Source organism: Achroia grisella, unplaced genomic scaffold, assembly GCF_030625045.1.
Source record: "Achroia grisella isolate CSIRO2021 unplaced genomic scaffold, CSIRO_AGI_Agris_v1 utg241, whole genome shotgun sequence".
Lineage (NCBI taxonomy): Eukaryota > Metazoa > Arthropoda > Insecta > Lepidoptera > Pyralidae > Achroia > Achroia grisella.
Window position 1 is genome coordinate 4,761,695 of NW_026712734.1, and position 27,065 is coordinate 4,788,759.

Sequence of the window (27,065 nt, forward strand, 5' to 3'; positions counted from 1 at the left end):
GGTGATCTAGCGGTGATCTCACTGCTTTACTTTCGATGGTTATGGGTTCGAAAAAATGGGTTTAAAATATTTTTATCAGATTTATTTTCGGTCTCCGAAAATATGATCTAATTTCCGAGTTTCGCACTAAATTCAAGTGGCATCCCATTCGCTTTCGTCGGAATACTCACCTTCTTACCCTTCTACATAACATTCTTTATAACCCTTCAATTCCTCACTACTTGAAAGAGCGGTTTACCTTCCTCCATGCCTCGAATACCGTTGATCTTAGGTCGTCAGAGAGTCTCCAGTTAAAGATACCAAGACATAGCACTACATTCTACGACAAATCATTTAGTGTGTTCGTCTTTGGAACGAAGTGCCCACATCTTTTCGAAGACTAAAATCACTGCAGAGCTTCAAATTAGGTATCAAAAACCACTATTTACGTAAGTTATCGTAATAGTAGTATTACGGTCGTATGTATGTGTGATTGTATATATATTCATATATATGTAAGTTTATTATATTATTTTGTATTGTATTATGTTATATGTATATTTATAACTTTTCTTCCAATATTGTTACCATCATTACACCTCTACCAGACGCAAATATAATCACTTCTCTCCATCCTAAGGTTGCCTGGAAGAGATCGCTTTTTAGCGATAAGGCCGCCCATTGTTACCTCTTTGTCTTGTTTATTGTATTATATTTTTTTTTTATCATTTTATACATAATTGTATATGTAATTGTATTTTCTGTGAGAGGAACAATAAAGAGTTTCATTCATTCATTCATTCGATTCCTCGCACGGTACAAACGTTTGTATTCAGTAGCATGATTGCTTGTATCGGTCTGGGTGTTACGCAACGTTATTGCAAGCAGCACTATTCCAAAAAAATACTAGGTATGAGGGGTCGTAGATTTCATATCGTTTTACACGAAGTTTTTGACTCTCCCAACCATTTATTATGTGCATGGTGCAGAAGGACATTGTCGACTACATACGTACCAGGAGTAACTTGACATTGAGGGTGATGCAGCTGGAGTCGAGTCACAACGCGAGTTTCAAAGTGTTTCTAACCCGGGTCCCCACCAACATGCTGCCCACCTTCATGAAGGAGGACTACTGGCCGAAGGGTGTGGTGTATCGGCGCTACCGTGGCAGATTACCATCATCAGTGATCTGACCACGCAGACAATTAATATTTATTTTTCTATTAATAAAGAGTGAATGTTTGTTTTATTATATTACGTTGTGCCTTTCTTTTATTGACATTTGTAAATTTATATTAATTTAAGAACATTTTCTATTAATTATATTATTCATATGTATGTTAGATTGTAAGGTATTTATAATATAGTCCATTAGAGGCCTGAATTAAATCATTACATAGTATAAAACAAAGTCCCTGCCGCTGTCTGTCCGTCCCTATGTAAGCTTAAATCTTTAAAACTACTCAACGGATTTTGAAGAGGTTTTTTTAATAGATAGAGTGATTCAAGAGGAAGGTTTATGTGTATATTACATGTACACCCGTGCGAAGCCGGGGCGGGTAGCTAGTAAATAAAGAAATAAGGGTTGATAAAGTTTGTATCAACCCTTGTTTATGTGCCATGTACCTCCCTCCCCTTCCTACCTCTCCCACCTCAAAGTGTGACGAAGTTGACGGCTCCTAATATACTCATATGAACTTTGAGTTGTTTTTTATCTGCTTCATTGTCTATGCTCGCACAAAAAAAAACACAATGAAGATCTGTATTTTAGATTTTTATTGTCATGTAATCACTTTATATTGTACCTTTAGATCCGTACCTATTCATTATGGACATCTATACATCAATACATATAAATAAAATTGGAGTGTCTGTTTGTAATATTGAAATAACCGTTTTTGCATGCATATGAATATAAACACGGTACATACACCAAAATAACGTTTTTTACAATTTTTGTCTGTCGGTCTATCGGTCTGTTTGTTCCGGCTAATCTCTGAAATGGCTGGACCGATTTTGACAGGACTTTTTTTGGCAGGTAGCTGATGTAATAAGGAGTAACTAAGGCTACTTTTATTTTAGAAAAATAAAATAAAATTCCACGCGGACGCAGTCGCGGTAACAGTTAGTATACAATAAGGAAGGTCACTGCAAAAATATGTGTAGTATTGTGTAGGTATATGTTTATATGTTTTTAAAATACGCATACTTTCCTTGTTATACTGGTTTTGTGTATACTCTGGGATTAATAAACCAACATCCTAACAGTTAGAAAGTTGACTACCAATTTGACTTTGGCTATAGTAATATTTAAAAATAATAATAATAAAGTACACTCATAAACACACACACGGCACTTACTTGGTTTCGGCCCGTAACTGTGGTAGAAAACCTTCAAAATGAAAATAATAATAATAATCTCAGGACAATTCACACAGCGCCATCTAGACCCAAGTTAGAATTTTTTCGAATTTAAATCACACCAATGAACCGATTTGATATGTATATATCAAATCGGTTCATTGCTGTGATTTAAATTCAAATAATAAATAAATAACCCTAGACAATTGACAGCGCCATCTAGTCCCACGGTAAGAGCTTGTGTTATGGGTACTGAACAACTGATATAAATACATAATTTTTTTTGTAAATACATACATATTATACATATAAAACACCCAGACCGATACAAACAATCATACTCATTAATACAAACGTTGGAGGGAAGAGGATTGTTAGTAATGAGGACTGATGACCCATTGCTAGCAATGTATCATGTCAGGTTGACCACCACGCGGTTCCCCCTGGTAACTATCGTGATAAATTCCTGGCGAATTTGTCACGATGGGCTAACTGACCTGACCTCATGTTCATCTTGTCATCCTCCACTGGTGCCCCGCCAGCGTAAACCATTAGCGCAGCCACTAGACCATCGATACCGTTAAAGTATAATTTAAGTAATTATATTTTTAGTCAGCCTGAATATTCCTCATACTATATTCTACATCAAGGTATAAATCAATTAAACAATACCATCATAAAGGTATAAATTAATTAAACAATACCTATTATCACAGATAATATGATATTACATATAAAATATATGCTGTAAATTTAATGTTAAACATTAATATTATAATGTAACAATCTAAATATATATAACTCAAAGGTGACTGACATAGTGATCTATCAACGCACAGCCCAAACCACTGGACGGATCGGGCTGAAATTTGGCATGCAAGTAGATGTTATGACGTAGGCATCCGTTCTGATTTTGATTAATTCTACCCCCAAGGGGATAAAATAGGGGATGAAAGTTTGTATGAAACTTTGTCAATTTTAAACCGATCGGGCTGAGACTTTGCATGCATAAAGCTACTATGACGTAGGCATCCTCTAAGAAAGGATTTTGATAAATTCCACCCCTAAGGGGATAAATTAATGCGAGCGAAGCCGCGAGCAAAAGCTAGTTATAATATAAAATTAACGCATCGTTTCTCAAATTAGTAGAGTTAAACTTTTATATTTTATTGTTACAATATTTAAATTGCTATTATTACAAAATGTGCTTCAGTGATATGAATCATGATGAATCATGACCGCGTGGAGGTCTACCTGACATGATACATTGCTAGCAATGTATCATGTCAGGTTGACCTCCACGTGGTTCCCCCTGGAAACTATCGTGATTGACTGACCTGGCCTCATGTTCATCTTGTCATCCTCCACTGGTGCCCCGCCAGCGTAAACCATTAGCGCAGCCACTAGACCATCGATACCGTTAAAGTATAATTTAAGTAATTATATTTTTAGTCAGCCTGAATATTCCTCATCCTATATTCCTTTAGAGGGCGTCAATAAATTACATGAGAAGTTTAAGATACTTTTCATTAAAAAAAATAAATAATTTTTAATTAATGGATTAATTGGACAAAATCTAGTATGATATTTCGCGTGGGTGAAATCGCGGGCACAGCTAGCAAGCAATATTTGTATTACACACATCTGCCGCCACTCTATCTAATGAGCGGTCGATCTGTTTTACCCTTGCCTGTACAAGGTCACCATGTCTGATCCCATTTCTTTATTTGCAATTGAACTAAGTCTTATGTACAATAAGGTACCGACTAGTGGCTTGCAATTTTGAATACGTAACTTTCATCTAAGGGGAACCTGATTTTAGGGTTCGGTGAGTAGTATTGAAACGGTTAATGCGCAAGAACCCAGTTTAGTGAAATTGCAGGATAAACATTTAATTCAACTGTCCAGGGGATATATAATAAATAATTATTTTAGGATCAATTTATTATATTGTCCAGGGGACAATATAATAAATAATCCTTGGACAATTATGACAGCGCAATCTAGTACCACGGTAAGCAGAGCTTGTGTTATGGATACTAGACAACTGATATATAAGATCGATACTCAATTATATTCATAATATTTCAGATATAAATACTTAGATTTTTTTGTAAATACATACATAATATAGAGACAAGACCGAAACAAACAATCATACTCATGAATACACATACTGTATATTAATTAGAATTATCATAAGGGTCTCTAATGGACCTACATGAATAAATATATTTTTCAATTTGAATTTAAAATTTTAATATTTGTACCGTGCGTGGATTCGAACCCGACTATCGGAAGTAGAGCAGTGTGCTCAACCACTAGACCACTGAAGCCGTTACAATTTCGATGATTTTACTATTAGAAATCGTACGGAACTGGGGGAAAGTGGATTGTCAGTAATGTGGACTGATGATCTGATTACTAGCAATGTATTATGTCAGGTTGACTTCCACGCGGTACCTTCTAGAAACCATCGTGATACATTCTTGGTGAATTCGTCACGATGGGCTAACTGACCTGACCTCATGCTCATCTTATCATCCTCCACTGGAGCCCCGCCAGCGTAAACCGTTAGCGCAGGCGGGTGCACCATTCCATTATCATATACAAAAAAAACTACCTACCTAGGTTACTCTAGGTCGCAGAAATTACAATAATTTAATTAAAAAATATCCTATTTCCCTTATTTACTTTGTAATCAGTTTACATACAAAAATACCTAATGTAGATAATCGAATATCCACTATATGGATGTCCTAATAAGCTATTTATATACAAAAATAGAATCCACATACTCATTTTAACAACTAAATACAGACATTAAAAGGTTCGCGTTTTGTAAATTATTAAAAAAAAAGAAGTAGATGTTTGAACTTGAAATGGAACGTACAGGTGGAAATTTCTAGCAAAGCACCATTCCATTATCATCCATAAAAAAAAAAAATCATACGGAACACCGTATGTAAAATCAATTCACAGCTGTCCCACATTCAAAGCCGGCAGTCAAGTTTTTGCTTCGCTTCTTGCCACGTTAGTGTGTGCCGAACCACTGCGCAGACGCACAGTTTAAACTTCATATATAATATAAATTATATGTAAGCGTTATATGTAATATAATGTAAATATATGTAACGAAACTACTCATAAATGTGATAAATATGTGATGTGCCAATTTATTTAGTAATTTAAATATAATAAAATACATATATACTGCTACATATATATGTTTGTTATGGTTTTGACGGTCAGCTGTTTTGTTTTGCTGATCGTAACGTGATAGCGGTAAGTAACCAAATGGTTATGAATTATCTTGCTTTTTTTTATTTTAATCGTATGTCACACAAGGTTATCTTTTACGCAATAGTTTTTTTTTTCAAGTCATGATTTATTTCCTGTAAGTATATTTTTTTTATAATATACTAGCTATCCCCGCGATTTCGTCCGCGTGGAATTTAACTTTATTTTTCTATATTAAAAGATTTTTGAAAATAAAAGTATTATTTTTAGGTTAAACCGAAGTGACTCCTTATTACATTAGCTACCTGCGAAAAAATCCCGTTAAAATCGGTCCAGTCATTTCAGAGATACGAAACAGACAGATGTGCAAAAATTAATTCAAAAAATGTTATTTTGGTATATGTACCGTATTCATATTCATATGCATGTAGTAAAAAACGGTTATTTCAATATTACAAACAGACACTCAAATTTTAGTTGTATGCATAGATGTAGATAGATAGTCCATGATACTTAGATAAAGCCGAGTCGAGATTTATGTAGATAAACCCCATGTATGATGGTGAAACAGATAACGGGATAACTGCAAGGGCAGGATGATACACAGACAGATAAAATCATGATTCATATCACTGAAGCACATTTTGTAATAATAGCAATTTAAATATTGTAACAATAAAATATAAAAGTTTAACTCTACTAATTTGAGAAACGATGCGTTAATTTTATATTATAACGCTTTTGCTCGATGTTTTTGTCGCATTAATTTATAACTTAGGGTGGAATTTATCAAAATCCTTTCTTAGAGGATGCCTACGTCATAATAGCTTTATGCATGCAAAGCCCGATCGGTTTAAAATTGACAAAGTTCCATACAAACTTTCATCCCCTATTTTGTCCCCTTGGGGGTAGAATTAATCAAAATCCTTTCTTAGCGGATGCCTACGTCATAACATCTACCTGCATGCCATATTTCAGCCCGATACGTCCAGTGGTCTAGGCTGTGCGTTGATAGATCACTATATCAGTCATCTTTGAGTTATATATATATATATATATATATATATATATATATATATATAGACTCCATTCGCCCCGGCTTTGTCCTTTACATGTATTATATATATAAACAATCCTTTAGAATCACTTTCTCTATTTAAGAAAACTGCTTCAAAATCCGTTACGTAGTTTAAAAGAATTAAGCATACATAGGGACGGACAGACAGCGACAGTTACTTTATTTTATACTATATGATGCCTCAAATTTATAGCCTATATGTTATTCTTATATATAAGCTATATTATCGTAAAATTAAATTAAAATCCATTCAGTAGTTTTTGCGTGAATGAGTAACAAGCATCCACCATTTCATCCAAATTCACAATCTTCCGCGTTTATAATATTAGTAAGTAGATTTTTACACAAATTGAAATGAAATGAAATGATATTTATTCAGTAGATGTTAAAAAAACTAAAGCACACACTAAACAAACAAAAAAAACTCAATCATTGCATAAATTACAAAAATAAATCAATACAAAACCAAGAATTATCATCAATCTGCAAACTTGCTCAGCAGTTTATCTGCAGCAAAAACGGAGACAAACAATCTGACATATAAATATAAATTGTACTGTGATAGGAATCGAACCTGCAAATATGTAAATATGTACATAGTACATACATATCTATCTAATATTTTTTTAATGACTGATAACGGAATGGTGTTTCCACCTGCGCTAACGGTTTACTCTCGTGGAGCTAAAGGATATTAAAATGACACGAGTTCAGATCCGTTAGGACAAATTCACCAGGTACTTATCACGATGGCTTCCAGGGGGGACCGCGTGGAGGTTAACCTGATGTGGTGATATTCTTATTCTTATGGTACATTGCTATCAATGGTTTAATTAATTTACACAACTAACAATCCATCCCCCAAATCCTAATATTATAAAGAGGTAAAGTTTGTCAGTTTGAATGTTTGGGGTAAGCTCCGGAACTACTCATCCGATTTTGAAAATTCTTTTAGTGTTAGTTAGCCCATTTTTCGAAAAAACTACAGGCCATATAACATCACGCTACGACTAATAGGAGTTGAGCTGCATTAACAAAAATGTTGTAAAACCGGGTAAAATATGATGCACGAAGTTACGCTGACGGCTTGTAAATAAACATGTTAATCTGACTTTGAAACCATATACTGATAAAGAAATGGTTATATTTGATAATATCATTCATAAATTTGATAATGCAATAAAAGGGATATTACACTATCAGACATATTGCATCATATCTACATTTAAAAGCTATAAATATGACAGAAATTGAAATCACTATATTATTCCTAATCCATATAATTTGTAAAATAATGACCTGCCCTTCAATGGAGGGCATGGGAAGTCCATCTTACGACTTAAAGTCCAGTGAGAACCGCGTGGAGATCAATTTGGCAATATTTTTTATTTATTTATTTAAACATTGGTACATTGCTAGTAATAGGGTTATTAGTCCACATTACTAAAACAAGGAATAACAGTTTTATATTAATTTAATCCATATTAATATTTTGTACTATTTAGTCAGTGTGTGTGTGTCTATGTGAGTGTACGTGTGTGTAGTATATTGCATATATACACATATACATATATATCATATTATATTATATATATACCCTTACATAAACGTGTATTGATTTAGTGTCACTTTACTCTGCATATTAATGCTTCAGTCTCACTGTAATTTAATTTCTCTAGCCATATTAAATTTTTTTCGAATCGAATTTGATATATATATTTATTTGATAGTTATTAAGCATACTACAATTAAAATTAAATATATTATATAACTTAGAAGCAAAAATCGTATACTGTTGTCGTGCAAAATTACTTCTAACATTAGGCGAAGGACAATGCGGTCGTCTCCAAGTTCCTATTAATTATTATGATTATTTCATTTATTTCGGATATTTATCCATAATATGTTAGTAGATAACTTATAAACTATGTTAGTAAATTACAATTTATTATCTATTAATGGAAGTGCACCTTTATGATATCTACATATATGTACATTGATATACAAAGTGTTTATGGACTGTATGAACTTTAGCCTTTAAGTAAACCTCAAACATATACAATATACATGTCATTGTGATGACATGAGCGGTGGTGAGAGTAAACACACACAGTAGGGTGTAACTTGTATATTAACTGTTACATCTTGAATTACTCTAGCTTACACTAATTACATAAACTATATATATTAGCAACTGCGTGACCTACGTGTCGTTAGATAAAACGTACACTGGCACAATCTACTATCGAACGTGCTGATTTGCATCACTATATCACACCTCCCCTGAAAAGTAGGATGTCTACGGTGAGGGTGTCCCCTCCCTCTGAAAATTTAACATTACAAGGACAATTTTTATTATTTAAACATTTACATACAAAAAGACAAAAAAAACAGCACAAAGGATTAATTTAACTCAACAATTTCGCAAGGTATATCACACCTGAGTACAAAAAAAATACAAACTTTTATAATTACATTGTATTGTTAATACATATTTGTCATCATCTAACAGATCTCGTTTTCTACTAAACAAGTAGTACCTAACCAAAAATTAAAATTAGGCCTTTTACTCTATAATCATTTTAACAAATTTTATGCTTTACATTATTGGCCAATGTGACAATGCTCACTTCATTCTAGACATATACATGTAGACATATAGTCTTTTTTTTTGCATATTATAATGTCATTGCGTCATGCAAGTCATCTATTTAAGAGTAATCAATATATATTTAATAGCTGTTCCTGCGCTTTCACTCGCATGATATTATATAGCCTATATGTTATCCTGATATATAAGCTATATTACTGTAAAGTTTCATCAAAGTCCATTCAGCAGTTCTTGCGTAAATATAAACATCCATACAAACTCCCAAACTTTCGCGTTTATAATAATTATAAGATTTTTTCTTGTAAATAACGGAATTGTGCACACCCCCACGCTAATGGTTTACGCTGGTGGGGCACCAGTGGAGGAATTATCCTCCACTGGTGCCCTTAGTGGTTCTTATTAAAGAAGAGTATGAGGTCAGGTCAGTTAGGCCATCGTGATAAATTCACCTGAAATTTATCACGATGGTTTTCAGGTCAAACCGTATCTATACAGTTCGATTCCTCTAGGTCAACCTAATATGGTAGGAGGGAAAGGGAATTGTTAGTGATGTGGATTGATAACCCTATTGCTAGCAATGTACAATGTCAGGTTGACCTCCACGCGGTTCCCCCTGGAAACAATCGCGATAAATTCCTGGTGAATTTGTCACGATTGGCTAACTGACCTGACCTCATGTTCATCTTATCATCCTTCACTGGTGCCCCGCCAGCGTAAACCGTTAGCGCAGGCAGGTGCACCATTCCATTATCATATACAAAAAAAAAAAAAAAAACCTATATAATATGGTATTTTTAAAAGGTACTATATTATTTTTTAGTGATGGGGATTGATAAGTCAACTATTTGACAAATTTATATATTTTTCTGGGGGGAAAGGAGATTGTTAGTAATGTGGATTGATGACTCCATTGCGAGCGATGTACCATGTCAGGTTGACCTTCACGCAGTTCCCTTGGAAACCATCGTGACAAATACCTGGTGAGTTTGTCACGATGGGTTAACTGACCTGACCTCATGCTCATCTTATCATCCTCTACTGGTGCCCCGCCAGCGTAAACCGTTAACGCAGGCGGGTGCATTCCATTATCATAAAAAAAAGCCGCTAAACACTGCAAGTGTGTTCAGATATCTTAATAACATTATAAACGCAAAAGTTTGTGAGTATGGGTGTTTGTTACTCTTTCATGCAAAAACTGAACAGATTTTGATGAAACTTAACAGTAATGTAGCTTATGCATCAGAATTATACATAGGCCATTGTCATTCATAAAAATAAACACGTATCATCAGATGGATCAGTTGTTTACTATTTCGATTATATAAAAAAAGTACCTATTACAAAATATTAGCATTCATTCTGAACATTTGTCTAGGGTTATAGTGTGAAGAGAAAGTCATTGGCCGGTTGTTAACGCGGTTGAATAACAAATACACACAAATACAGAATTTCACACAAACTTTCGCATTTATATTTATATATTACACATATTTGAATGCCCCGGACATGGAAAGCGGCATCTAGTCCAAGCCGGTTGAACCATTCCATTATCTATAGAGAGGAAGAAAGCTGTCGCGTTGGAGATGTGGTTCTGGAGACGGTTGCTAGGACTATCGTGGACAGAGTTTCGTACAATTGATTCCATATTAAAAGAACTCTGCATCAGTCAGCGCCTATCAACCACAGTGCAGTCACGCATTCTGACCTTCTTCGGTAATATATCTCGCCGTGGTAATGACTCCATAGGGCGTCACTTAATGCAGGGAAAAGTGGAAGGCACCAGGCCACGTGGTAGAACACCAATGAGATGGACGGAGTAGATCAAGGCCGCAACTAGGTGCTCAGTTTACGAATGTACCCGGAGAGCTGCAGTCCACGACGAATGGCGCCGTATTACCAAAAAACCTCACTCATCGTGATTCAAAATGTTGACCACGACCACTCTGACAAGAGTGTACCGACTAAGAAGAAAGTATGATCTTATTATTAACAGTATAAAAGGAAAAAAAAAATATGAGTATGGATGGATGTTTAATACTCTTTCACGCAAAAACTACTGAACGGATTTTGATGAAACTTTACAGTAACATAGCTTATACATCAGAATAACATATGGGCTCAAAATTTCACGCAGGTGAAGTCGCAAGCACAGCCAGATATAAAGGATCTAGCGGGTTAAACGTGAAAAACGCCATACACTCAATCTCACACCCCTAACCTTTATAGTAAGGAAATAATAGGGGTGACAGCCCTTAACGAAAATATTTTTTTTCTCAATACCTATTCAAGATATCTTCGTGAAATTGAAACCATATATGACTACCGATAAACTAATATTTTTTTAAAGATATATATAATATATAAAAGATTTAATAAATAAATATATATATTGAAATAACTCCCAATGCAGTATGCCTAACCGCCAGGCCACCTGTGTCTACATAATCAAGATATGAAATTATAAGTCGACGTATTAAATTATTTTGTTTAATGACATTATTTATCCTTACTATCCTTACTTCCTAACGTCGACTAACCTTTTTACTATTTACTTATTATTTATTTAATATAAATATATTAATTTAATCTACATATATTATTGTAATAATTAACATTAGAAATGAGTTAAAGTGGAGTTACTTGTCAGTTATTATCAGCTAGAACTGACGGCAGGCTTGTCTTATCGTAAGTATTTGCAATATAATTGATTTGGTTTAGTTTTTTTATCTATAACATAGTAGCAGTTCGGTAGTTTTCATTTTTTTACGCAATATATGCAATGTTTTGGTATGGTTTATTTTGTCATTCAAACAGTTATTATATTTATCTACAACAATTTAACTCAAGTAGTTAAATGTAAATGAAAGATATAGTAGTAGACAACACTCAAACACACACATACACACATACACACACACACACACACACACACACACACACATACACACACACACACACATCCATTATATCCCAGGACAATTCACGCAGTGCATTTATTTTAAGCAAAGCAGAGATTTTGTTTTGGGTACTAGACAACTGATATAAATACTTAGATTTTTTTTTATAAATACATACATAATATACATAGAAAACACCCAGACAGATACAAACAAACATACACATGAATACAAACCGTGTGAAGTACAAACACGCGACCATGTCTTGTCATGAGACAGCTTTCCGAATGAGCGATAGATTAAAAAAAATGTGATGACTATTCAAAAGTGTTTCAATGTTTGACGACCTCGGTGGTCTAGCGGTCTGGTACACCGCTTTACGTCCGATGGTCGCGGGTTCGATTCCTCGCACGGCACAAACATTTGTATTCACGAGTATGATTGTCTGTATCGGTCTGGGTGTTTTCTATGTATAATATGTAAAAAATTATCTATATATTTGTATCAGTTATCTAGTACCCATAACACAAGCTTTAGCTAGCTTAACTTGGGTCTAGATGGCACTGTGTGAATGTCAAAAAAAAAAGTATGTTTATTTGAATAAATGATTTTCTATTCTATTCTATTCATCGGAAGTAAGCTATGAGCTGCTAGACCACTGAGGCCGTTAGCTTGTTGCCTATTTTAATTACATTTTTTATGTATTAATTACCTCGAAACTTACTTTCAAGCAAAAATTAAAAGATTTGTTGTTGGAGGAACAAAAGTCAAGTTGATTTGTCTTTGTAACCGTTATACATATAATGTACATATATTTCTTCATTTTCCCCAATATTTGATTAGTGGTTTTGGTTGCTTGATAGTGGTAACACTCAACACTCAACACTCCTTTTAAACACTTAACACTCTTATGCAATAATTCTATTTTCTCTTTTGTTTTTCATATTTATTTTATTATATGAATTGATAATAATTTCCTATATATTTTATGCCTATATGTTATACCTATTTCTTGTTTTATTATAGTTTTTTTTTTTTAATATATTAATTTTTATGATAATGTAATAGGGCTGATTACAAGCTGTGATCTTGTTACATGCGTCCTCGCGTATGTCTCTGGGCAGTGCCTGAATATCAGTGGTTTGCTGCTTGTATGCTGCAAACAATACACTGAAATGCTAATTTTACGTATGGGCTAGCACACACACTACGTTACTCATAACGTTTTTTGTTACCTGTATTGCATTTTATTTTATCTGTATAATTGTTGTGTATTGTATTTTGTTTGACTTCACTAATGTAATGTGTATATCTGTTTTTATTTTTGTTCTTATTATTACAGTGCCTTTTGTGTGCGTGTGTGCCTTTAACGTGAATAAAATTATTATCTATCTATCTAATTCATTATAATCATTATATTCAATTTCCTGATATTTGGAAGAAAGTACTTGTCACTCCTATACCTAAAAACAATCACCGTGAAAATATTACTGAATATAGGCCCATATCAAAATTATGCCAATTTGGTAAAATACTTGAAAAAATAGTAACTTCACAACTTTCTTTTGCAGTTAAAAATGTAATTACTGATAATCAGCATGGATTTTTTAAACATCGTTGTGTTGAATCTAATATGGTAACTTTCGTTGATTATTTATTGAACTATATATGGACAAAAATATACAAGTAGATGTTATTTACACGGATTTTTCCAAAGCTTTCGATAAAATCAATTTTAATTTATTAATAAAGAAGCTTTGGACAATTGGTGTGCATGGTAATCTTCTCAGATGGATAGACTCATACATAAGAAATCGTACCCAAGCTGTATGCGTTAAGGGTTATTTTTACCTACCAATCCCATAGTAGGAGTTCCCCAGGTAGTGATCCCATTTAGGCCCAGTTCTTTTCTCTCTTTATATAAATGACATGGAAAATGCCCTACGCACCACATGCCATCTTTTGTATGCTGATGACACTAAAATATTTAGAACAGTAACCTGTATAGATGATTGTAAAAAAATACAGAGTGATTTGGACTCACACCACACACACACACACACAAATACACACTATTTCTCACACCTGATAAATGTCACGTAGTCACATATACACGTATTAATTCCCTATCATGTATAATTATCATCTTATAGAAAATAATTTATGTAGGGTACAAACTACCAAAGATTTAGGTATCCTAATGGATAGCCAATTATCATTCAATAATCACTATGACAAAATTATTAGTAAAGCATTTAGAAACCTAGGATTTATTAACAGAATAACCAAACCTTTTAAAAAAACTTCAACTTTTAAAGTCCTTTATTTTTGCTTTGTTAGATCTATACTTGATTTTGCAAGTATTATTTGGAACCCTATTTATAAAGAACAAATAAAAAGAATTGAAAATATTAAAAAAAAAATTATTAATATTATGAATTATCGTGACAATGCAACTTCTTCTTCATATTGTGAATCTCTAAAAAAAATATAAACTGCTTTCTCTTGAAAAACGACGCACACAGTTTGACCTCTCATTTTTATATAAAATTTTAAACAATTTAGTAAATTCGTCCACTATCTTATCAAGAATAAATTTTGTGGGTAAGGCTCGACTACCTGTGCGTACCTCACGTTCTATTAACTTATATGTACCACTTCGTCCACGTCGAAACTATACTCGTAATAATTTCTTCTCGCGAAGTCTTCTCACATACAATAAAGAATTTTCAGACATAGATATTTTTTCAAATTCTTTTCATGCCTTCAAAGGGGAAGTAATACAAAAATTGAATTGTCTCTAATATGACACAATAATTATGTATTTGTAGATTTTGTCTTTTCTTTTTTAAATGTATTAGTTACTTTCCAGACATTGTAATAGGCAAAATGTAGGTAGGTAGGCTTGGGTATTCTTTGTTTACTTAATAATTAATAATTATGTTTTCTTCACTGTCTATGTCATAATTGTTTTTATATTTCATGTTACTGTATCGTCTGTTTATAGTAAAATATAAAATGTAAAAAAAAATTCTAACCTTAATATCTAGGCTCATTATGTCAACACTACTTATTAATATAATACTACTTAAATACTTAAATACTTTTCGGTACTCGTTGTCTATCAACTATCTATATATACATATATATTTGTAATTATAATTCTAATGACTGTTTGTACCAAAATAAATTAAATAAAAAAAAAAAAATAATCAGACTTGCCGTCGGATTGGTAGTGATTAAAAGTAGTATAAAAAATGTACGAGTTAATTAAACTATTATAAAAAATAACACCGGATTAACACCGCCCGCAACTAATTCAAAGTCATTACAAGTGTGTACGTCATACCCGGTTCCGGATAACTCGTTAGTTTTGATTTAATATTAGCTATTTCCCGTGACATCTTCCGCGTAGAATTTAACTTTATTATTATTAAAATAAATTAAATTTCTAAAATGAAAGTAGTCTAAGTTACTCTTTATTACATTAACTATACCTATGCGAGTGAAATCTCGTCAAAATCGGTTTATCCGTTCCGGAGATTAGCAAAAACAGACAGAAAGACAAAAATTTTGTCAATTACTTTTTTATGTAAGTACCATATATAAATTACGAGTACATATACATTTAGTGAAAAGCTGTTAATTTAATTGTAATACAGTAATATAGTTTGTGCATCACAATAATTAAATTTGTATATATTTTTTTGCATTTCATATGTATTATATAATATTTATTAGTAACTTTGTGTTTGTTTTTTGACATAACTGCCCCACAACGCTTTCTGTATACCTAAAGGTTAGCTGGTGGAGAATGCCATATGGCATTAAGCTCGCCTTTGTACAAGTTTTTTGTGCATTAAAGAATAAAATAAATAATATATAGGCTATATATTTCATATTAAAATTTAACGCCTGTGAAACCGCGAGCACAGATAAATAAATTAAATAGATACATATTAATATACCTAGATAAATTAGTAGTAGTAGTAATGGTATATTTTATCCACAAGTGGATAGGCAAAGGTATGACATACATACGGCCTAATCTTCAGTAGTATTTCCATGAGATTCAAAAATTCTTCAAGGCGATATCGCCAAATCTTTTCATTAATTATAAGTTTGTGTTAAGTCCATGTATGTGTCCATAATTGAAATGTTTATAATTCTCCGATAGTTGCTATGATGAAGTCGTAAATTGGTTTAAAAGTTGCAGTGCATTTGAATAGTTCTTGAAGCGATGGCGGAATAATCTTATATAGTTCTTGAAGCTTGGCAATGAGCAAAATTCTGTTTAAATTGAAGGCCGGGCAATCAAAAAATAAATGTAGGAATTGATCATGATGGTTTCAACGTATAATTTGTAAAAATCCACCATGATCACGGGTAAACTCTAAATAATAGATCATGGTGGTTGAAACATTACCGAAATATCGGGAACTCAGTAAATAAATATGAAACGTGGTAAGATCCCGTGATTTTTACTAATTATACGTATTAGAACATATATTTTTTGATTGCCCGGCCTTCAATTTAAACAGAATTTTGCTCAAAACAAGAACTATATATATATCGTTCAAGAACTATTCAAATGCACTGCAACTTTTAAACCAATTTACGACTTCATCATAGCAATATCGGAGAATATAAAATTTCAATTATGGACAAATCAAAATATAATTAACTTATAAACTTATAAGATCCCGTGATTTTTACTAATTATATACGTATAAATAATGACCGCGTCAAGTTTAAAACAGTATATATATGTTCTAATGTTTGATTTTCGTTACTAGATCATAAAAGACAAATCAAGATAAATTAGTAGTAGTAGTAATGTTATATTTTATCCACAAGTATTTCCATGAGATACAAAAATTCTTCAAGGCGATATCGCCAAATCTTTTCATTAATTATAAGTTTGTGTTAAGTCAATGTTTGTGTCCATTCAGTACCTGCAGATATGCCGCTCTGTGTTCCGTGACAGACAGTCTGACACCCGTAGTCAGTTTATAGTGAACGTTACTTTGATAGCGTTCATAATATCTGATATTAGACAATAAACGTACCGTCATCCATCAAATTAATGCAATGACATGTATAAAGTAACAAGAGTAACCTGACATTGAGGGTAACGCAGCTGAAGTCGAGTCACAACGCGAGTTTCAAAGCGTTTGTGGCCCTGGTCCCCACCGACTTGCTGCCCACCTTCATGAAAGACGACTACTGGCCGAAAGGTGTGGTGTATCGGCGCTACCGTGGCAGATTGCCGTCTTCAGTGCCGTGATCACACAGACAATATCGTTGTATTAGTTTTTAAATATTATATTATATGTATGTTAGTCTATAAGGTATTTATAATATAGGCCTAGTTGCCTGAAATAAATGAATAAATAAAAAAAAAATAGTGTTTACTTACTGACACATACAGATAAACAGCTAAAACTAATAACATAAAAGCAACAGAGTGTTAAAAATGGAGATTTTTATGATGGTGCACCTGCCTGCGCTAACGGTCTATATTGACGGGGCAATAGTGGAGGATGATAAGGTTAGTATGAGGTCAGATCAGATAGCATATCGTGAGAATGTAGGAATTGATCATGATGGTTTCAAGGGGGAACCGCATGGAGGTCAACCTGACATGGTACCAATGGGCAAATTTTTCCTTATTACCCACTAGCAGTCTTCGCGCTTTCAATCACACGAAATTTATAAACTAAATGTTGTTCTAATGTATAATCTATATTACTGTAAACATTCATCTAAATCTGTTCAGTAGTTTTTGTGTGAAAGAGTATCTAACATCCATCCATACTCACAAACTTTCAAGTTTATAATATTAATAATAAGATTTATCTTATATATAAAATTCTCATGTCACAGTTTTCGTTCCCATACTCCTCCGAAACGGCTTCTCACGGAATTTTGTGAGCGTTGAGTAGGTCTGAGAATCGGCCAACATCTATTTTTCATCTAAATGTTAGGGGTAGTCCACCCCTAAATTGAATTTTTTAATTTTTTAGTTTCTATTTTTTTATAATACAACATACAAAAATACATACAATCCTAAATTTTCACCCTTCTATCATCAACCCCTATTTTTTTATAGCGTTATTAATTTATATGGCAAAACAACGTTTGCCGGGACAGCTAGTTATATATAAATAAATGACAAAGTTCTGACGTGACATACATTAAAAAATCGAACTGAAAGCTTCTTTTTTTTTGTCGGCTAAAAAGGGTTAGAACTATCAATGATCGAGTCATTACTAGAGTTTTAACTAGATAATTAAATAGATTTTTTTATCGATTGCCTGCTTCTACCTTTGAAAACGAACTAACCTTTACAACAGATAAGAAAATATCCTTTACTAAAGTGACATATGAAATAAAACTATAACTCAAGATAAAAAGGATACATGTATTCTACATGTATCCTTTTTATCTATATTGTAGTATAAAATGAGGTGGAGTTACCGAGGTCAAAAGCCTCAGTGTCAAACTAAACTAGGTCACCTAGATATAAAAGGTGTTCTACCTTTTATATCTAGGTGACCTAGTTTAGTTTTTTTACAGGTTTTAAATGATAGAATGTTTAATTAATAGAATACCTAATCCTTACTAATATCCTTACTGATATTATAAATGCGAAAGTAACTCTGTCTGTCTGTCTGTCTCGCTTTCATGCCGAAACCACTGAACCGATTTAAATGAAATTTGGTACACAGATAGTCTAGACCCTGACAAAGGACATAGGCTACTTTTTAATGCAAAACAAGGGTTGCAAGGGGTTGAAAGGTTGAATTTTACGCGGACGAAGTCGCGAGCGCAGCTAGTAGGTATATATTTAATAGTTTCCTTACCCCAGTATCTACCCACAAAAGGCATTAAGTTGATAAAAGTGCAGTGGGTAAATTTTTGCAAGATGTTACACTGTGGTTGCTACATAATCTATATCATAACATAATCTATATAAAACTATGACTGATTTCCTCTTATTAATTGTTTAACCAGTTGGTTATATATTCAATATTTTTTCTATTTGAGTATTTAATTGAATAAGTGCTAATTGGTGGTTTGTATTCACACACTTAAACTTAAAAATGTAAAGTAATAATAAAATTATTAAAAGAGCAACACGCAAGTTTCTTGCTCGTTCTTCTTGTGATGAGGCTTTCCGAACGAGCGGTAGATTAAAAAATGTAATGACTATTCAAAATGCTTCAATGTAAGTTTATTTGAATAAATGATTTTCTATTCTTCTTCTATTCTTCTAATCATGACGACCTTGGTGGCATAGCGGTCCAGCACACCGCTTTATGTCCAATGGTCGCGGGTTCGATTCCTCGCACGGCACAAACATTTGTATTCACGAGTATGATTGTTTATATCGGTCTGGGTAATTTCTATGTATAATATGTATGTATTTACAAAAAAAAAATATCTATGTATTTGTATCAGTTATCTAGTACCCATAACACAAGCTTTAGCTAGCTTAACTTGGGACTAGATGGCGCTGTGTGAATTGTCCTGAGATTATTATTATTATTATATTTTTATTATTATAATCATCCATGTCCCTGAAAAAACTATGTACCTATCTACATAGACTGTATAGTCAAATATATAAAAATCTCGTGTCACAATGTTTATAACAAAACTTATATATTTATTTATGTACACACTATCATCACAGGCATATACAATAGTGCATCCAATATTACAATACCAGTTTTTTTTTATACCACGTAAGTGGCAAACGAGCATATGGTTTGGAGCTATTGTAATTTATATGCTAAATTACAATGCGGACCTCGTGAATTCACACAGACTACATAAAAAAAATCCGTTCCCTATTGAGAGTGGTCAGGGAGTGCGTCTGTGTTGTTTCCTTTTACAAATTAGTCCTGCCGCGAGGTACTGCCAGCAGCTGAGGCCTTCGTCGAAATAGCTTGACCGATTCTCATGAAATTTTATGAGTATATTCAGCAGTTCTGAGAACAGAACGTAAATTATTTTTCATACCCTTGAGTTGTAAGGGTGGTCTGCTCCTTAACCTTTCTTGCCCCTAAACCTTTTATTTATTTTTATTCCTATAATATAAAAAAAATTACGCATATAAGCGGCTAAAATGTCCTACACGAATAAATGATTTTTGACTTTGAATTTAGACTATTTTGTTACTTTTTATTTACGTCTAATTATTATTCTTTTCATTTCAGACGGATGGACTTTAAAACGCATTTATAATCGAGATAAATAATTGTATTGAATGTTTGCATAATAAATAAAACTTTACAATGACTGACGCGGTTTTGTATGAAAAACAACGCGTGCCACCTTTTATGAGACAGGTGAGAAATAAAACTTTTTACCCTGCATCAAAAGGTACCGGCTAAGTTTGGCCATGGCCATTGGCTGAGCTGAATCTGTATTCCAATTTTAAATTAAATATTTTTTATTTCATATCTCTATTTTGAAATCGGCTCATCAAGCCAAAAATATTTGAAGCGGAGGTATCTAATGTGTCTGATTAGACGGAGATAAAATAAAATGCGACTAATATGACACCGATATATAATAGAAAGTAGTAAATAAAGAAAATAGTAAATGGAAAAATAAAAAAAATAAAATTCAAAAATAATATAAAAATCTATCAAGGAGTTCGCATACAAAAACCTTAACGTTCATGAGCGGCTAAAATGTCCTACATGATTAAATTTGATTTTTGATTTGATTTGATTTGAAAACATTTTATTTCCAGTTACTGGCGGTAAGTGGAGTGGTCTTGTACATGATTGGCACAGGTGCTAACATTGCTTACCCTGGAGTACTGCTGGAGCAGCTACGACTTCCTGAATCCACACTGAAGCTCACTTCAGAACATGAGTCATGGATAGGTAAGACTCCTCCATAATTCAATACCATACTACAACAACACGCAAGTTTCTTGCTATTCCTTCTTGTGGTGAGACTTCCAAAAGAGTGGTACTTGTTGGCGCGCGAGTGACAATAGTAGACGGCTGTGAGGCCTGCGGGCACCGTGGGGCGTCCGAACCGGCATCAAACCCGAACTGCCACGGCGTCTCACTCGGTCATTATCTGCATTGGGCACCGAACGTTCACATCTCTTACATCTTGTAATATATACGTACAAATATCAATTTGACAATCCATTGCTAGTATCATTAAATCACCCTAGCGGGACCTAATCATATGATCCGGCTCGAAGGACCATATTATTAGGTCCTACTAGGGTGATTCAGCAGGCCCAGCAGCCGTCTACTAATGTTGGGCGCCAACAAAAAAAAATACTATTCTAAATGCTTTAACTTCTATTCTATTCTAGTATGTTAAATACCTTCTTTAATATCCGCATGATTCTACTGAGATAAATTAGGAGTAATCATTAAAAAATATTAATAGACTTGTTGATCTAATGTATTCTGTATTAAATCAACATTTCAGCATCCATCCTCGGCCTGGCTTTAATAACTGGCATTGTAGTAGCTCCATTCAGTCTGCAACACCTCGGAAGACGTGTCACCAATCAGCTTAGTACTCTACCATCAATGGGAGGATGGGCGTTGTTGGTTACCGCTAAAGGACCAGCTGCTTTATTAATCGGCAGAAGTTTACAGGTATTGAAATTTAAACTTTATATTTATGCTATTTAGTTTCTAAACTAGTTGATATTTTGACTGAATGTTCTGACTCTATTGAATTAGTGATGGTTGGTAGTTTTAATTCACACATTTCAACTTACAAATGTAAAGTTACTACAATTATTTAATAGAGAAACACGGAAGTTTCTTGCTCGTTCTTCTTGTAATAAGACAGCTTTCCGAATGAGCGGTAAAAGCAATAAAAAAAAGGAAGACTATTCAAAACTGCTTAAATTTAAGTAAAAAATACTTTTCTATTCTATTCTTTTACTGGAATGGTAAACTAGCTGATCCATTCACTACTCTATTTGGGAAAACAATAAGTCGTTAATGTTTTCCCAAAATTGTTTTTTATTGAATTATATGGACATATATTCGTATTACTAAACTAATTTATATTATAATGATTAACTCCGCTACTATCAGCATGTGTCTTCTTCTTCATCATTCTCTCCACTTCTCCTTACTCGGGGTCGGTTTTCCTAATCCTGAGGCACCATAGGTACATTTCGCTGGTAAGCATCGTCACTTGACAGGCCCAACTCCTTCATGTCCCTATGGACATTAGTCAACCAGGTAGTTGGTGGCCTACCTCGTCCTCTTTTTATTGTAGCCATGGAAAGGCACTTTTTCACACGTTTTCAGGTTTACGCAAAGTATATCACTAACCACTAAATATACCACCTAAGTCTACATAATTTCGGTAATAATATTACTCACTATCAATATAAAATTGAAGAATTTATAAATGATAATAATGTTATTGTAGAAAATATCTAACTATCTAACTTCATAGCGCTGACTGTTATCAGATTGAACAGAGATTAAGTGCGTAGCAGTTTCTATTATATGTTTATTGTCGCTTGCCTAATCCTTGTTAATATAAATCTAATTAAAACAATATTTATTTAAAAGAGCAACACACAAGTTTCTTGCTCATTCTTCTTGTGATTCATTCGGAATGAGCTTAGAATAAAAAAAATTGACTATTCAAAAGTGCTTATATTAAGTTTATTTGAATAAAGATTATTTCTATTTCTATTTCCGAAGCTGCCCCTTACTAGTTTCTGACTTTATCCCTAAGCGTGACTCCACCTACCCAACGAATCATACGCATTTCAGTAGTGTGTGGTTCTACTATTAGCATGTGTGAAATCATAAAATTTCAGTGCGGAAACTTGACCACCGCTACTGGACACGTAACAATCTTCTCTATTAATGTATAAATTCCAACCGTTATTGGATCTACACCTATATTGCGACACGTGTTTCGCTTTTAAACGAGACATCATCATCACATCTTCGGGGTGGCAATTGTTTTTCTCTTCCATTCATCTCTGTTCGCAGTCATTCCGTTATTTACTCCCATTCTCACCATATCATCTTTCACACAGTCCATCCATCTCTTTTTCGGTCTTCCTCTACCCTTATAACCATCCACATTCATAGCGTTGACTGCTCGGATATTGACGTCGTAGTTATAGTCTAGTCGCTGAATTAAACAGAATAATATAAATTCATTAAGTAATCAAATGGACTTCCTTAAAATAACACCCAATTTGTTAAAATATATATTAATAATAATTTTAATATATATTTTAACAAATTATACAGCGTCATCTTGTCCCAAGGTAAGCCAGAGCTTATGTTGTGGGTACTAGACAACAGATATAAATACATATATATTGGATTTAGCAATTAATAGTTTTAGTCTGCTATCTGCCATTGATTTCTCTGTCTCTATTATATTGTTTTTCTTCTTTTTTGTCGTCCTTCTTTTGTGTTTCTCGTTTACTTTCTCTCTCTCTCTCTCTCTCTCTCTCTCTCTCTCTCACACACACACACACACACACACACACATCTATATTACACTTTCACGCAACGTTCCATTTCATGCGTCAAACTATGCAATCTCACATAGATTGTACATTTTCTTGTTAGTACACACATGATATGCTTAAAAAACATCCAGACCGATTCAAATAATCATACTTATCAATACAAATGTTTGTACTGTGCGAGAAATCGAACCCCGGACCATCGGAATAAATCGGGGTGCGGGTCAATATATTCGCATGTAGATTAATTAAAGGTGTTTATATTTATATAAACGTAACAATTTTAACTAGTACAATGATCGAACCCACTTAAAACTGATCGTTCAATCAACGTTCGTTAATGAATGATGTCGACTTTATTCATTTGCATCATCAATTCGCATTCGCAATTCATTCAATTGACGAGGACATAAAATATCTTACATTTATACCACTTTAAATAGGTCTGCTAAATCGTAAAGTCACTTATTCAGTAGCTGACAGGTTTGCAACCGTTTCTGATTTAAAATAACGATAACATAATATCTCAGAGAGCCATCTAGTCTCAAGCGAAGCTGAGCTCGTATAATTTCCTTTTTTGATTTGATAGTATCTTTTTGATTTACCTTGGTGGATCAGTGGTTTAGCATACTGCTTTACTTCCAGTAGCTGCCGGTCGATTTAAACGGTGCAAACATATTCATCAGTATGAGTATTTGTATCGATCTGGTTGTTTTCTATATATATTACGAATGTATTTAAAAAATATATTTTAGCAGTACATTATATCAGTTCCAAAACACAAATCAACCGTTCGTAAGCTAGTAGTAAGCTTATAAGGTAAAATCATTTTCTACTTTCTAATTTACAGGGATTCGGGATGGGTGTGCAAGCTGCAGCCGCCCCTGTCTCCATCGCGGAGTACTCCGCCCCCAAGCACAGAGGCGCCTTCCTCGCCACTATAGCATTCTCGTTTGCTACAGGCATGCTGGTAGCCCACATCTTCGGCACCTTATTGTACTGGCGAACTGCTGGCATAGCCTGCGGGAGCTTCTACGTTGTATCCCTAATTCTAATATCCTTAAGTCCAGAAACCCCTCCATATCTTGCATCTAAAGGGTTAAACATTGAATGCAGAAAGTCCTTCAGATGGTTTCGAGGCTATGACCACATTTCAGAAAAGGAATTGACCGTTCTCCTGAACAGTCAGCGGAAAGAAGAGGCAACACATACAGGGTCCAGATGGAGAAATTATTTAGATATAGCAAAAAGGCAAGAATTTTATAAACCAACTGTGATTATGATGTTTATGTTCATCCTGTTTCAGATATCAGGCATGACTGTTGTACCTTCGTATACTGTTACTATAATGATGGAAGTTACTGGTGGGGCGATAGAATCTTACACTAGTATGCTTATGGTAGATGTACTAAGATTCGCAACTGCCGTTCTAGCATGTATCGTAGTGAATAAACTAAATAGGCGAACAGTCTTGTTCCTAGGTGTGACTATAAGTGTAGCGTCTCTATTACTTACTTCTATACTTCTGTATTTAAGAGACTTTGGATACATACCAGATGACTACAAATGGCTGCCTATAATACCAACAATGTCCTATATTTTCGGGAAAACTTTAGGCATCTTGCCAATTCCTTGGGCTATTGCAGGCGAAATATTTCCATTGGCGTATAGAAGTTTAGGTAGTGGCATCTCGGGGATGTTTTTGTCAATCATGTTTTTTGTGGTGGTCAAAACAGCTCCGGCTTCATTCAGGGATATCGGTGTGAGTGGTACTTTTTGTGTGTACGCATTCTGTATATCTGTCTGTGGAGTGTTCCTATATTTCTTACTGCCTGAAACTAAAGGGAAGACTTTGTACGAAATTGAATGCCATTTCAAAAACGCAGACGTAAACGTTAAGGATACATCTGAAAATGATAAGATGCTGGAATTAGAGAAAATAGAGGCGGGAAGGGACGAAGGGGAATGAACGGAACGATTAAGAATCTAGGGAAGATCTTGTGGGTGTCTCGGAGACCCAGGCTCAAGGTGTGATAAAAGATTTAATGAGATGTCTATAACCGGTACCTCGTAAGAGGTTTTATTACAAATAACTGTTGTATACTAAATAAACTATAGAAAAGATTTGTGACTTTTTTTTTTTATTTTTTTAAAACGTACAAATATTACAAAATTGATTATACATTGGACCTCGCACTAGGCGAACCTGTATCGCGGGAGTCCACAAAAGAATTGCCTAATAATTATTAACTATTACTGATCAGTGAGTTTGCCATATCAAAGTAATTAAGATTTTTTAGTTTGATTTCATAAAATCACAATTATATTTTATCTAAATAATAAACTATATAATATAAAAAACTTTAAATCCATAGCACTGACTATATTATCTGATTACACTAAAAATGAGTGCATAGCGATTTCTATGTTGATTATCGCATGCCTCTTACTTGTTATACTGTAATTATTTATATACATCTATTAAAAAGAGCAACACACAAGTTTCTTGCTCATTCTTCTTGTGATGATTCTGCATTCCGAATGAGTGGTAGAATCAAAATATGACTATTCAAAAGTGCTTGTAATGAGTTTATTTGAATAAAGATTACTTCTATTTCTATTTCTATCTTAACCAAAGTGTAAAATGGCGATCGAAATTAAAATTCTAATTTTAAATGATTTAAATGATGGAATGGTAATCTAGACTGCGCCAATGGTACTATGGGCAGCATTGAACGATGAAAGGAAGAAGATGAGTGCTGAGCTGGTAACCCGTAAGAGGATAAGAATCTAGATATGTATTCATCACCACTGATACTGGGGTATACTGCAGTGGTCCATCACAAACGAGGGATATTACTTGTCGTACTAAAAGAAATCCATTACTTTTGTTAATATTAGAAAGAGAAGTGATTTGTATATCAGAGAGTAACGTAGAATAATAATCTAATAAATTTGTATGTGAATGAATGACTTGTGACAGTTACAGCTTCCAAGGGCGTTGCAGAAGACAACTTGTATGTGAATGAATGACTTGTGACAGTTTCACCCTCCAAGGGCGTTGCAGAAGACAACTTGTATGTGAATGAATGACTTGTGACAGTTACAGCTTCCAAGGGCGTTGCAGAAGACAACTTGTATGTGAATGAATGACTTGTGACAGTTACAGCTTCCAAGGGCGTTGCAGAAGACAACTTGTATGTGAATGAATGACTTGTGACAGTCGATCATTTCCAAGATGAAAACATACAGTAAGTCCTTGACTTTGTCCACCGTTGATAAAACTCCTTCGTCTACACATGTCTAGCATTGATAAGCCGATAAGCCAAAGATTAAAAAATATATATAAGATATTGTCGCGTCCATAAACTATTATATTCTAGGAATACTTTA

At 33.7% G+C, this 27,065-nt stretch overlaps 1 protein-coding gene across 1 annotated transcript; it reads left to right on the forward strand.

Annotated features, from left to right (window-relative positions):
- Positions 1-5,391: 5,391 nt before the first annotated feature.
- Positions 5,392-25,765, forward strand: LOC131842526 (facilitated trehalose transporter Tret1-like). The gene is made up of 5 exons (XM_059191087.1): positions 5,392-5,625; positions 20,392-20,523; positions 20,934-21,069; positions 21,638-21,810; positions 24,523-25,765. Exons 2-5 carry the CDS (start codon positions 20,470-20,472, stop codon positions 25,639-25,641), a joined length of 1,482 nt encoding a protein of 493 aa, XP_059047070.1. The 5' UTR covers positions 5,392-5,625; positions 20,392-20,469; the 3' UTR covers positions 25,642-25,765.
- Positions 25,766-27,065: the final 1,300 nt, after the last annotated feature.